The sequence below is a fragment of the Nansenia antarctica genome (assembly GCF_963989245.1).
Source record: "Nansenia antarctica genome assembly, chromosome: 18".
Lineage (NCBI taxonomy): Eukaryota > Metazoa > Chordata > Actinopteri > Argentiniformes > Microstomatidae > Nansenia > Nansenia antarctica.
The window spans coordinates 12596020-12610575 of NC_137691.1; the positions used below are offsets into that span (position 1 = coordinate 12596020).

The 14556-nt window shown below is 47.1% G+C and overlaps 1 protein-coding gene across 1 annotated transcript; it reads right to left on the reverse strand.

Moving 5' to 3' along the window:
- Positions 1-195: 195 nt before the first annotated feature.
- Positions 196-14186, reverse strand: usp4 (ubiquitin specific peptidase 4 (proto-oncogene)). Its single transcript, XM_080548410.1, has 22 exons — positions 14006-14186; positions 12310-12437; positions 11977-12107; positions 11756-11882; positions 11506-11651; positions 10815-10876; positions 10484-10630; positions 10172-10289; positions 9736-9909; positions 9414-9572; positions 8826-9050; positions 8102-8185; positions 7744-7838; positions 6470-6652; positions 5803-6083; positions 4907-5146; positions 4638-4708; positions 3943-4058; positions 3472-3621; positions 1478-1581; positions 1077-1165; positions 196-840 (listed from the first exon to the last, which is right to left on the reverse strand). The coding sequence occupies exons 1-22, from the start codon at positions 14092-14094 to the stop codon at positions 715-717; spliced, it is 3045 nt and encodes a 1014-aa protein (XP_080404536.1). The 5' UTR covers positions 14095-14186; the 3' UTR covers positions 196-714.
- Positions 14187-14556: the final 370 nt, after the last annotated feature.

A 14556-nucleotide genomic window follows, 5' to 3' on the forward strand; every position in this document is an offset into this window, starting at 1 on the left:
ACATCACAGGATCCATGTGCGTGTGGTGTGTTGAACTGTGTATCCTCATATGTTAAACACAACTTTGCATAAATGTACCTAATCCCTGGTGGGTTATCATAACAGATACAACTCAGAGAGACAACTCAAGGACAAAAAAAACAAAAAAAAACAGTTGGTACATTTGTTTACCAATGTACAACTTGGAGCGTTTTGGTTGAAAACAAGATGTGCATTTGGCTTTTTTTATTATTTCAGACTTTTCTAGTGGGTAACAGAAAAGTTTGTATTTATAATCTATGCATTTTAGGGCACTTCTAACATTCCGTTTGTCCAGTGAGAGGATTCTTTGCATTTTATATTCCTCTATTTAATTTAATTTTTATTTGTCAAACTAGTAAACTATGTCCACACATCAGCAGGTCACCGGCTCCGGGGCGGAAGTCTCTCTGGGGCGCTCCTATAACAAGGCTTTTGGCTCTTGGTGACGATGTATGAGGAAAATAAAAAAAACACGTGGTGTGGGAGGGGGGGGTCATAATTCTGACTCTGAGGAGCCTTATGTCACTGAAGTAGCTTGGTGTGTGTGTGTGTGTGTGTGTGTGTGTGTGTGTGTGTGTGTGTTTGTGTGTGTTTGTGTGTGCGTGTGTGCGTGCGTGTGTGTGTGTGTGTGTGTCAAAGTGTCTCTTTTTTGTCATTTTTGCTTCAGTGCATGTCCCTGAGCCTCGGCGACGCTCAGTTGGTGTCCATGTGATCCTCGGCCGCCTCGCTGGCGCCCCCCTGGGAGGAAGAGGGCTGAGGCTTGGGGGGTGCGTCCCCCGGGTCTCTGCGTTGGTAGAATAACACGTAGGCTGCCTTCGTCTGGAGGGAGAGCAGAAGAGAGAGGAGAGGATAGGGTGACACTGACACTGGACACCAGAAGGACAGAGGACGTCGTCCCGGGCGAACATTAATCATTAAAAAGCAGACAAAGGGAACGACTAATAGGTTTTCAAAAGGGACGAGAACGAGTCCCATGTTCATGAACAATCAAACATCAACAACAACAACAACAACAACAACAACAACAACAACAACAACGTGTGTAGGTGGCTCACCACAGTCTGATCCTCTGAGGCAGACGAGACGCTGCTGTCGTCAAAGTAATGCCACTTCCCGTCCGTCTTATTCTTGCCGTAGGCTGTGTCTGTTGGTGGGAGAGATTGCGTAGCGTCAGAAAACTATCCATAACCGTATCGCAGGTCAGAGGAGAGATCGAGCTGACTGTCAACATCGCGGTGTGGCGACGTGACCAAGGAAATATGAGTAGATATGAAACGCAACGGCCTCACTGAAGTCTGTAGATTATTGTCAGTTTATTGTCGTTTTATTGTGAGGCTTTTAGCAGGTGTTTCTTCTCCACAGCTCTGTGTGTCATTAAGATGTGTCTGTGTGTGTGTGTGTGTGTGTGTCTGTGTCTGTGTGTGTCTGTGACAGGGGAACAGTAACAGTGACTCACAGTGGCCTCCTCCCATTCCTCCATAGTGGTTGGAAACAGCGACGAGGTCATAGACGTAGGGCCCGGCCTTCGGGTCACACACAAACTCGGACATGTCCAGGTCTCTATGGCGACGGGGAACATCACAGAACAATGTTTAGTCCTGCATCCAAACATAGGCAATGAGGTGCACTGTACAAACCAATGTTGTACAGGTGTCATTAGTGATTCATAGAACACGTGTACACCTACATGTACACACACTCTCTGTCTTTGTGGCGCTGGTCAACCAGCACTCAAGCCGATAAGAAGACAATAGAGGGTTCTGTAGCTCAAACAGTCTCAAGTAAGTATGACTCAGCTTCTTGGAAAGCAGGGCTTGTGAGTACGTGTGTCAGTAACAAATTCAATTCTGCTTCCTGGTTGCTGGTGGGTAATCATTGACTCATCATGGCTCAGTGAGCATCACAGGCTGACAACCAGGAAATAGGCAACTTCAGCCTCTTTAGGCTAGGCCTTGATACATCTCTTTAGGCTTCAGCCTCTTTCACACATAGTTCCCAGTCATTCCCATGGAATCCCAAGCTGTGCCGACCAGGCATTTTCGCCGTTCACACGAGCCAAATGCCAGTAGAATCCCGGGTTGCTCCCTTTCACACACGTCGGCGATTCCCTGGTTGCGCGATCTACTAGAACTGGAGCGGGACGGGCGCACGGGACCGCCATGTACCATATATATATATCTACCATATCATACCTGCATTTTATATAGAAAAATATGATTATAAATACAAGTGGGACGGAGGTATGATATGGCAGATGTGTGGTGGTCTCGGGCGCCTGTCTCGTTCCAGCGATTCAACTCCTATTACGAGTGCATACCATCACCAAGTACGCTGGCCAACTAAAGCACTTGATTACCGTTGATATAAACACACTATACTAGTCCATAAGCACAGTATGGGAGAACTTGGTGATAAGCATAATATGAGTTGACTCAATTAGACATATGCGCTCTGCGCTGCGGGCTATGCGCAATGCAAGACAGCTGAGAGGAGACGGTGTGTGTGCACTGCGTTTATATCACAAAATGTAAATTTGATAAGTAAAAGTAAACTAGCTAAGTAAGTAATCTAGCTAACTATGATTGGAAACGAAGTACTATCCAGTTAGAATTATAGAAGATCTATATCTGCCATATATCATACCTCCAATCATACCTCCACTATGATTGGAAATTAAGTAGTGTCCAGTTGTGGAATTATATTTAGCAGTAGCGATATTGGGGCAGTTCTTATGCGCTCTGCCCTGCTGGTTGCGCGATGCAGGACAGCTGTGAAAGGAGATTGACCAGGCAATAATCAGCAGTGACCCTGTAAATTGCATGAAATTATACATGGTCTCGATCAGGGTAATTGCCAGAGCGGATTTCCCTGGTCAGTCCCATTCACACTTACGTCGACCCTGGAATCTGCATGGAATCTACTGGGAAGGCTTGTATGTGTGAAAGGGGCTTAAGACACAATTTGGGGGGAACCCCAGAGTAGTCTGCTAATGGAAACGGCATTTAGGTTACTCTGGCTTAGTTGAAATGACTGTCTGTGTCTGGCAAAATGACCCCGTAGAAATCAGATCCTATGTGACGAAACTACACCAACCGGTTCTCTGTCTGCCTTTTGGAGGTTAACAGTTTACTGAAACAACATTACAACTGCCCACTTCCCTAATATAAACACAGGACTTCCTATCAGACAAACCAGTTCTCTGACCGACATTCTCTGAAATATCTAACAAAACAGCGCCCTCTGGTGTACGTCTGATCAACATCTCAAATGCAGAAAGTTGACTGTAAAAATCAACAATGCATTTTTCAACAAACGGAGAGTTAGTACACCGTGTTGAAGTGACTCATGGTTTTTATCAGAAAGGTAAAGATGAAAAGAAGTGTAAGTGTCGATGGGTGTTCTATTCTTTCAGTACTAAGTGTCCTTCCTCTTTTGTGTGTAGTCGTGTACCTGCAGGGGAAGTCCACCACCGTGTCCAGCTTGTCCCTCCAGCAGCGGTTATACGAGAAACGCTTGAGGTGGACGACCAGAACGCGAGGCAGCGACCACAAGTCAAACTTCTTAGTGGCTTGTTGATGCTTCTTGCAGGTGGGGCAATACCTGGGTGAACAAGAGGGGGCATCACTGGTACCAGGACCGAAACACAAACACACTTAGAAATAGTAACACAAGGCGGAGAGGTTTAAAAGTGGCGGTAAGCAGGATATGAGGAAAAAGGGATTTTGATGGGATGGAGGTGGTCTCAGTGATCGTCTGCCAACCAATTTCACTGCCAAATCACTACAAATACACCAGGGTCATTTGGCATTATTTGAATGATGGAAATGTGCCTACTGCCACTTTAACTCAAAGCAAATCAAAGCAAAAACAGAGAAGTGCAGGTGGAGCCCATCCAGGCGGCGGTAGTGTGGTGAACCTCACCAGGGGTCGTGCTCTCCTAACGTCTCCATGGTGGTGAAGAGCTCAATGCATTCCCTCAGAGCCACCGTGGCCTTCTTCTTCTGGGCCTGGAGCATGCTCTCGTGTTTCTCATAGGCCTACACACACACACACACGTGCGCGCACACACACACACACACAGAGAGAGAGAAAGAGAGGAAACAGAGTTGAGTCACACACACAAACAAACACTCATGGTAATCACAAAGCTTTTAAGATTTGACATTTAAAGAAGGGTTTGGGTCAACCTCCTTTTTTTTATTGCGATAGAGACAGTCGAGTTTTGACAGGAAGGACGGGTGAGAGAAGGGATAACATGCAGGATATGTTGCGGCCGGCAATTGAACCAGGAATCCTGCGGTTACATGGTTGACACTTAGTGCGTTACACCAGTGTTTCTCAACCCTCTACTCGGGGTGCCCCAGCCGCTCCACATATTTGATCTGTTCCACCACCAGCACACCTGATTCAACTAATCAAGTACAAACCATACTTGCTTTGTACTTGATTAGTTGAATCAGGTGAGCTGGTGGTGGAACAGATCAAATATGTGGTGCGGCTGGGGCGCCCCGAGGAGAGGGTTGAGAAACACTGCATTACACCACCAAGCGTCCCCAGAAGGGGTTCGGTTTAAAGAAGGGTTTGGGTCAACCTGATGGAAGGTCAACTCTACTGACCTCTGCTTCCTGGTCGTCGTAACACACTTTCTTTGTGTCTGAGTCCCAGTCGATCGCCACTGTGGAATGTGCTGCAGAGACAAGGGGCATCGGTCAGCTCTCAACATCTGAAGCCGTTTCACGTTATTAATGTACATTAATAACGTAAGTCCTTCAGACTAATATAAATCTAGTTCCATCGTTCATTCCCAGCCCACAAATACTTATTCAGCAGTAAAAAACCAAAAATAATTCAAAAACCAGTTCAAGACATTGACGCTAATACTAACTATTGAGTTTGAGGACGTTTCCGTCGCAAGGCAGTGGGCTGATGTTGGCTGTCCCGTAGGAGTTGACCATGCTGAAGGAGAAGAGTCTGGGAGGGGCGGAGCACTGCTTGGCCTTGCTGCCTTTCGGGCCTTTCGGGCCGTTCTCCAGGTCCGAGGCACCCTCCTCCTCCCCCTCGCCCTCCTCCAGCTGGCCGTTCTCTGGCTCCGGGCTCACCTGGTGATCCATGGCCTCCTCCTCACCTGGGGACGTTCAAAAGGCTCCAGTCAACTAAATCTGATTCACACTAAAGACGTCTAAACCAGGATTTCAAACCAGTATGAAATAGCTCATTTTCACACACGAGCAATTAGAATGCTTGGTGTTAGTAGATCAAGGAATATATAGGAGTATATAGAACACAAGGCGTCTTCACAAGTAACTAACCAGGGTTCCTGCAGGTTTCAAGTCAAATGTAAGACTTTTGAAGACCTTTTTAATAGGAGTGGGCTATACAGATGTCAAAAACATATATTTTTTGTTATTTGTATTAGGTCTCAGTTTTTTTGTATTTCATTTGACATCCATCTCAAACTGAAATGACAACATTTCCGGTCACAAAAGAAGTTATGGCAAAACATTTTAATCAAATTAAATTTAGATCAGGGAAAACGGCGATCATCTTGGATTTGTGCCCTGCACACTTTTTTCTTGGACCTGAAGCTAATGTTGACATAGGGCAAATGGAATACAAAAAACTGAGACCCACTACAAATAACAAAAGAAAAAAGTGTTTTTGACCTCTGTATTACACACATTATAAACTAAGACCTAAGCAAAAACAAAAAATGACCTATTTATATATAGCCCATTCCTATTTCTAAGACCTCTCTCCTAACCTCTCCTGGCCGGAGCTTACCTTCACAGACTCCGTTAGGCCCGTTCACTGAGTGGTTGCTGCTGCTGCCGTTGCTGGAGCTGGCGCTGCAGGACGCGCCCTCGGACCGGGGGCTCACGCATCCGCTCCGGCCTGCCTTGTGATTGGAGGAGGAGGACGACGACGACGCGCATTCGGCGGCCTGGCTGCAGCTGGCGGAGGCTGAGGCGGAGGTGGAGGCTGAGGATGAAGCGGAGGCGGAGGCCGAGGCCGAAGACGTGGCCCTCCCGTCACCGGAGGACGTAGAGCGCTTCACGTAGCGCCTGGAACGCACACGGCAGACAGACAGACAGTCACTAAACCAGGTTAAACCAGGTTACACCTCTACAGGCGCTGAACACACAGCAGACAGGCAGCACACGCCCTAACTAGATGGCAAATATTTCAAAGTCCACATGGTGCACACTGTACATATATGGACATTAACATCAAGCACGCACGCACTCACACACAGACAGAGAGAGAAACAGAGAGACAGACAGACAGACAGAGACAGACAGAGACAGACAGAGACAGACAGACAGAGACAGACAGACAGAGACAGACAGAGACAGACAGACAGAGACAGACAGATAGAGACAGAGACAGAGAGAGACAGACAGAGAGACAGAGACAGACAGAGACAGACAGACAGAGAGGATGTGCTCACCCGATCCTCTCCAGCACCTTCTCGTAGAGCGTGTCGGCCCCCAGGTTGTGTCTGGGCACGGTGATGAGCAGCGGCTGGCCGAACAGCATGGTGCCCGTGGAGCCGCCCGTGTGCTTGGAGTGGCGCTCCCTGAAGTACACGGGCAGGTTCATCCTCTCGCCGTCCTCCTCCAGCACCTCGTACCTGCGCCGACACAACACAGCAGCTCAGTTCCCCAGGCCTCGTGGTCGGACCGGGACCGATCCCTTTAACGGCTTAAGCTGCTCCTGATGCATACTCTTCTGCTCAGGTGACTTTGGAGCATGCGTGACTTTAATATTTCTTTGACTGTGTTCTTCCCAGTGGAATGAAATCTGGAGGTGGGCTCTGAGTTCTTCTAAATGTGTGACATTTGGGGATTATACAATATAAGATTCTGTCAGAATCTTCAGCTGTCAGAACACTCTGGACAGAAGTAATATCTCTAATGTCAACCTTTTGTAATGTTAATTTCCCGGTATGTCCCATAACATGCCTTCTGACAACGAAACCAGACGACAGTATGGGAGTGATTGTTGCCCGGCTCTGGACATTGTGTTGCTTATCTCCTAAAAGACAAATTCGAGAAGACAAAAACCAGCCTGCTTTTCCAGGGATTCATGGTGACTTGCTGAATACGGAACGGGCAGACTGCCTGCTAACAGACTTTGATACGGGCCTGGCAGACCACTGGGACGCTGTCCGCAAGCTGATTATTTCATTATGACCTCATTTTGAATCCTGTAATTTTTTGCTCTCATCTGAGGGCTTGAATGCATATTATATGATGAAAGTATAATAACGTATCCCTGTGCTATCTGTATTTCTGTTTTGTAGTACTGTCTTTTTAATGTCCTTGTTAAATGCACAGTGACATTTAAACAAGACATACAGTACCAGTCAAAAGTGATTGGAGGATCACGTTTGACTGGTACTGTTTGTCTTGTTCAAATGTAAAAAAAAAAAAAAAAAAAAAAAAAAAAAAATCTTAATAGCAAAAAAAAAGAACAGGTGAGGCTTCTTTTTTCTTTTCTTTTTTATAGAGTCAGTACGTGGTGGAGAGCATTCCAAAGGCGAGGCTCAGATGAGAAGAGTCATACCAATGTCATCTTCATGTCACAACAAGCACTTGATTTAACACACCGTCACTGGGTGTGGTGAAAACCAGTTTCAAGTGGTTGGCCCAATATGCCTGTTTCTCAACAGCCTAAATCGTACAGCTGTCGTGCAAAAGGGGATATGCATTGCAAGCTTACACAAATATGTCGTCTTTCTCCATGATCTGGTTGAGGCCGTCGTCTCGCCGGTAGATCTTATGGAACCGGTGATTGTAAACGTCGGCCACCACCATCTGGGGAGACAGCGGGGGACGTTTATGGTTTGCGACCTTTGACCTACCCATGGACCATCATCATCACCACTCCACCATTCAATAGCCTTAGGATTTTTAAGTAATTGTCGTCTCGATACAAAGCATTAAACAGTGAATTTAGACTTGTCTATGATAGTCTTGTCTATGAAGACATTCAGAAGGAACGTGGGGCGCTCCGGCCGAGGCCTAACAACAGGGTACAACGGTTTTCATTCAGAGGCATAAAAGGGTAAAGCTCTCACGTTCTCTGCAGGGACACCAGAGAGCCGGGACAAGGCGCTGCACAGGTCTGTCACGGAGCCAAGCTTGGGAACCACCACTCGGTACTGGCACAGAGGGAGGGGGGGGAGAGAGAGAGAAAGAGAGGGAGGGAGAGAGGGAGGGAGAGGGAGAGGGAGAGAGAGAGGTAGGGGGAGAGAGAGAGGGAGGGAGAGAGAGAGGGAGAGAGAGAGAGGTAGGGGGAGAGAGAGAGGGGAGAGAGAAAGAGAAGGAGAGGGAGAGAGAGAGAGATTGACTACCTGATGCAGTCAGGACACTATGACCTCACTCAGCCAATGAACCGTGTCGTTAACTGGACCGCTCCGACATCCAAGACACAGAGCAGCAGCACACAAGGACCGCTGTGTCTCCAAATGGCTGCTGACCGTCATGCAAATCATCACACATTTACAAAACAAAACACAACACTCATCTCATAGACAATACTAGTCATTGACATGACAATACTAGTCATTTGCACATATGATATATACAGTACCAGTCAAAGATTTGGATGCACTTTACCATTTGGAAAGTGTGTCCAAACTTTGGACTGGTACTGTAGATACAATACACATGTCAGAAGTTCTATTGCAGCCCAGGTGTAATGGCATTCCTGTCTCGGGGTGGGGCTTAAAACTCCATGAAGATATGAAAGTATAGAGCTACATATCACAGGACGAAAAACTGGGGGGGGTTCTCTCTTACCTGCGTGGGTCTAGACTGGGGGTCTGTGCGGACCATGAACACCTCCATGGTGCGGTCCTTCTTCATGGGCAGAGGCAGTGTGAGGTAGCAGAAGGGGTCGAAGGTCACGGAGACCTTGGAGCACTCCGGGCACACCAGAGTGGACTTGAAGAGGCCGTGGAAGATGTCCACGATGATGGAGTCGTTGCGCAGCCGGTGGTTTATCCAGGCTTCCTTAGCTACAATCTGTCATCGCAAATCAGAAGAAGAAGAAGAAATAGATGCCTATAATTAAACATGGAAGATGTTCTCTTTTTGAACAGATACCGTTGTATAGTATCTTCACTAGAGTCTAGTATCTTCACTATGCAAGATACCATTGCATAGTATCTTCACTAGAATCAAGATCACTTCCTGTTACAGAGCAATTCCAGTGTGTAAGAATGTGAACACATTCTTAGGTGTGTGTGTGTGTGTGTGTGTGGGGGGGGGGGGTATTGGGAGAATTCCTCCCTCCGTCAACATATTATGCAACTCCAAAACAAAGCGCCTCGTGCGCTAGGTCAAACTAGGACGTCTGATCTCATCTCAAATGAGACGAGGGGTTACCTCGTCCGCCCGTCCCTCTGCATCCTTCAAGTCCAGGTAAGGCTTCTTTTTGACCCGGTTCAGGTCTTCGTGCAGCCCGTCCAGGAGGAAGGCCAGCAGCTCCTGGGAGTCCTGCTGCTGGTAGCCCGAGAACTGGGGGGCGAAGCGGCCCACCTGGGTCTGAGAGAGACGTGAGAGAGACCAGAGTGGTGGGTGAAGGAGACTGTCCGCTGTCCGGTGTGTCCGGTCTCCTTTCAAAGACCGGAGTTACCGAGATCAAGACAGAATTTAAAGCGGGTTGGTTCGGTCAGCGATGACATGTCAACTCCGCGGCACTGCTCACTTTGAAGGTGCGGGGGGCCACGTAGCTGCTGCGGCTCAGCCACATCTGCTTGACCAGGTCGGCGTAGGCCTCGGCGATCTCCCCCCGCATCCCCAGGGGGTTCTCCCGGTTGATCTCCACCTCGTACTCGTCATCCAGGAAGTACTCCGTTAGGGGGGACGCGTTGCTCAGGCACTGTGGGTAAAAGCGGTGAGGTTGGTGAGAAACACACCAAATACAGATCAAATGTTGCACGTGCGCGCGCATGTGTGTATGTGTTTATTTCTTCTATTTAACCAGGTAAGTCATTCTCTTATGCAATGCTCACGTGCATGTGTGTGTGTGTATTTATTTCTACTATTTAACCAGGTAAGTCATTTAGAACACATTCTCTTATAGAATGCATCCGTGTGTGTGTGTGTGTGTGTGTGTGTGTGTGTGTGTGTGTGTGTGGTACCTGGAGGGCAGAGTTCATGAAGCAGGTGTTGCCAAGGTTACTGAGGCCACACAGGCCAGGTTGGGAAGGTGACTCTCTGTAGTTGTAGGAGGAGCTGTACGAATTGTAGCCTCCCAATCTGGAGGAACAGAGGGATTATCAGACACAGGGATAGAACAGTACGATGGAGACAATAGCATTGTACTGGATTAACTGAGCAAAACGGGACACCGTTTCAAAGCGATGGACTTGGTTTGTCTGACTATGGAATGGACACTGTAGACTAGACATTGCATCGGGGCATTATTATGAAGAAATCAGAAGTGTTCCTGCCTGTTGCCAGAGGCGGCGCTGTTGTTCAGTGTATAGCCAGAGTTGCTGCTGCTGTCTCCATTGGTTACGGTTGACGATATGGTCGCCGACGCGTTGGAAGACAGCTTTGGGGAGGTAGTGAAGTTCCTGGATGTGGCCGTACTGGATCTTAACAACAAGAGAACAGACGTGATTAAAAAAAATAAAGGAATAAAAAAACATTGCGGACATACCGGTGCATTGTGTTGTATAACTGAAACCATAAAACACAGCATGCAGCTAAGGTGATGAAAACAGTTGAGAGCCGTCGTCATCATCTTGCCACGGGGCCGCCAGGACGGTGTTAACTTACTTTGGATGGGAGGCTTGTCTGGGCCATGTGCCGTCCTCGTTCTTGCGTTCGATCACCAGCACCTGTGGGTCGCCGCCACGACGACGACGACGACAACAACAACAACAACAACAACAACAACAACAAGCCAGTGAGAACGCTGCCATTACCACTGACCTGACCTCCGCTGACCTCAGCGCCAACTGTTACAGCTTCCTCAGTTAGGAGGAACACAAGCATCAGAGTAAATCCCTGCTAGTTAACTGTAATAAGAAGGCAAAACAACCCAAATAAGTGTGCCGTTTCAGACTGTCTGTGAGAAAAGACAAACAGGCCACTTAAGTGGGGACTTGTACCAACAAAATCCATAGGTGGATTTTCTCTATAAAACAGTTCAAGAGAAGAGCTGTATATCTTCATGTTGAGGGGTTTAAGAATAGCCAGCGGTCAAAGGAGTATGTCTAGCCCTGCCTGACCCAAGGGGGTATTCCATCAATGTCGCTAAAGGGAAATCCAGGCTTATTTTGATGAATCACGCAAGATTTACCCCAAAAAAATCCAGATAACTCTCGCAAGACTTATAAAAAATCCAGATAACTCTCGCAAGACTTATCGAAATAAGCCTGGATTTTCCTTTAGTGACGTTGATGGAATACCCCCCAGGACAGAGTGAGCTGAGGTGGGCGTTGGGATGCAGCGGCGGCACCTCTACCTGGCCCTGGAAGAGCCCAGCGTCCTGCACGGTGCTGTCAGGCTTGTTCAGCTGCTCGTACGTGTTGCTCATGTACTTGTTCCAGAGCCGCGTCTCCTTCCCCGTTGGGATCTCAAACATCGACCTCATCTCCTTCTCTATGGTGTCTGTGGGTCAGGGCACAGACAACAACACTCAGCATCAGTCAAACGTCACAGAAATTGTATTGAGAATGAGTTCGCTCGCTGCCAGACACCCACAGTACACTTACCTATAGTGTCAGCTTTGCTGAAATGACGTGTGACGACATTGTCCATGTTGTCGTTCTCGCACAAATTGAGCTCCAACAGATAAACCTCGACTTTACAGTGCTTGACAAACATGCCGTGTTCAACCACCTACGGAAACAAAACCAAAAAGACTACAGTGAGAAAGGGAGAATGCAGCGAAAAGGCGACTGCGGAAACAGAAATGTCTTTTGAGCAGCATCACCTTTCGAACGATGGGTCGCTGGCCCTCGAGGCAACCATACCAGCTGACAAGCTTGTTCCACGCCTCGGTGGGCACGAGGACATAGTCTAGCTCGTCTATAAGGTGATCTTTTAGGATCTGGGTCTCATGGTCTGCGGAAGAACAGGGAAAGGGTGTCAAATGAAGTAAGTGATATGTGATGACATCACGTCATCAAGTATTTGCAACGCTTGACCACAGCCAGTTGTGGTAGAATCAGAGCAGGGTAAACGAAAGACAACACAATGACATGCTGTGCCGTGTGCCACCGTGAGAAAGACAACTTTCCAAACCAAGTCCTTTTTTTGGTTTTACCTGAGAACAGCCCAGAGTTGTCAACAGGTCCTGGATAGAGACTGTGCTCTCCGACATTGTACATATCCCAGCTGTCAAATCCCACATATTTCTTCCACTGCTTGAACCACCGACTGTCAATGAGAAACCTGCAAAAAGAGGGACATGAGTTTGATTCCTTTTACAGGGGAGGAATCGTGGTTAAAATGGACATGGGCGACAGCAAAAAATAAATGTTATGGCATGATCCCTTAGAACATAAATGTGTCAACGGACCTAGATGAAGTGACCTTGTGCCACTGGTTTCGACACCCTGTTGTGCCTCTTTAAAACGTAAGATTGTCTGATGTCTTAACACATCACTGGAGGGAGAATTCATCCATCCGTCGACACATTATGCAACTCCAAAACAAAGCGCCTTGTGCACTGGGTCACACTTTCAGATAAAGAGAGTAACAGCAAACTAGGATGTCTTAATCTCATCTCGAATAAGAATCTTTCCCACCGCGTAAGCTTGTTAGCAAGGATTTCACATGGGTTCAGAGTCCATGGGGTAACACGTTATTAGTAAGGGAACCACTTTCTTTCTTAAGAACACCCTTGACTGACTTAAGACACTAGCTACAGTAAGTTCAACTTCATTTCAAAGCTTCAAGGTGCTGCAACTTCTTTATTAGGCCTTATCTAAAGCAGGGGAAACCAGGTCAAGAGTCTTTCATCATATAGGTAGTACTGATCACTAGTAATCAGGTCCACAGTGAGTTGGCCAGCTGACATGGTTGTAGGTAGACTTAGGGCTGAGATGGCAAAACAATGCAAGTTGGCAAACACCTTTTGACACCAGACCCCACCAGAAAACCTCAGCTATGTGGCTACACAGTGGTATAGACACTTGGTTAGGTTGGCTAAACATGTATTATACAGTAGGGACTGTATTAGGCTTATAACAGCATTGATCAACACATTAGCTTAGCACCATATATAGAAGACACCAACAGCTAGCTGTCAATGCACTGACTCCCCATGCCAGCTGCTAGCTTAGCTTAGCATACTACTTCCCCCTTATTGATCTATTCAACAGTCTGGATTTAAACTACCTTTTAGCCAGCTCGTTTCAACGAATACACTGATTGAGTTACGAAGTTAGCAACCTTATCTGAGAAGGTATCACCCCATAAAGTGAGTGAATATAGTGAATATAGCCACTCGCTGGGTGCTATCCAGTTCCAATGACAAAGCATTAGCTCGCTGGGCTAGCTCAGTCTCTCACATGAACAACATGGGGCCTTTACATGGCTTTAGCTTTTAGCCGTCTCGCTGCTAAGCTAACTCTGAGGTAAACTACTGGAAAGCTTTTACAATAAGGTTCTATCTCCATTTTTGGTCAAAATTGAGTTTTTTACATAATCTGATCCATTAGGTGTTTATTAATGCCTGTGTGGTGTTATTTTTTAAAATGTTGACATTTTTGAGTTGAGTAATTCATCAAATACAAAGGTTCCGTCTCACAGAACATAATGGAATGTAAAAACTTTGACGCTCAATATCTCTGAAGATAGAACCTTATCATTCTAAACTCACGGAATCAAACCCGTGTCCTGCTATTTCTATCGGGAAACCCCGTGTTAGTGTTAGCCTCTCTGACAGGCCTCTGGACCCCCCGGTCACACCAACAACCTGCCGGCCTGAACACACACACTTCCGCCGTCTCTCTCACCATTCGTCGCCCTTCCGTAGGGTGGTTTTCAGCAGAGTTCCGATCCCCTGCTTCTGACATTCGGTGCTGGGGGTCTGTGTCGGTGTCATCTGAGATACGGTGGTATCTACCGGTGTCTCCGGACCGGCGCCGGGGTCTGTCGCCGTGTGCCTCCCCGCCTCGGGTCCGCCTCCCTCGGCCATCATGCAGAGTCTGAGTGAGCCGGGATCGGATGTTACGGTGGTGCGAGGCTGAAGCATTCACATTCGTTTCCGAGACTTTCAGTTTCCGTTATCGGTTAAAACAGTTGCAGATGCAGAACAGTAGGGGGCGCCCTCTGTGGAGGACCAAGAAGTCTGTCAAAATTAACACTAAATAAATACATATAGAAATGTATTTCGTTATACTGTGTGTATTCATTCATTTATTTGTTCATACTACATTCATTTATGTGTCTATATATTTTTTGACTTTCGGTTTCCGTTATCGGTTAAAACACAGTTGCGGGTGCAGAACAGTAGGGGGCGCCCTCTATGGAGGACCAACAAGTCTGTCAAAATTAACAATAAATA

Coding starts and splice junctions, on each gene's coding strand:
- usp4 (XM_080548410.1), bottom strand. CDS start 14,094: ATGACACCGACACAGACCCCCAGCACCGAATGTCAGAAGCAGGGGATC. Junction 12,438..14,005: donor CTACGGAAGGGCGACGAATG/GTGAGAGAGACG, acceptor CTCTTTTTGCAG/GTTTCTCATTGACAGTCGGT. Junction 841..1,076: donor CCTCAGAGGATCAGACTGTG/GTGAGCCACCTA, acceptor CTCTCCCTCCAG/ACGAAGGCAGCCTACGTGTT.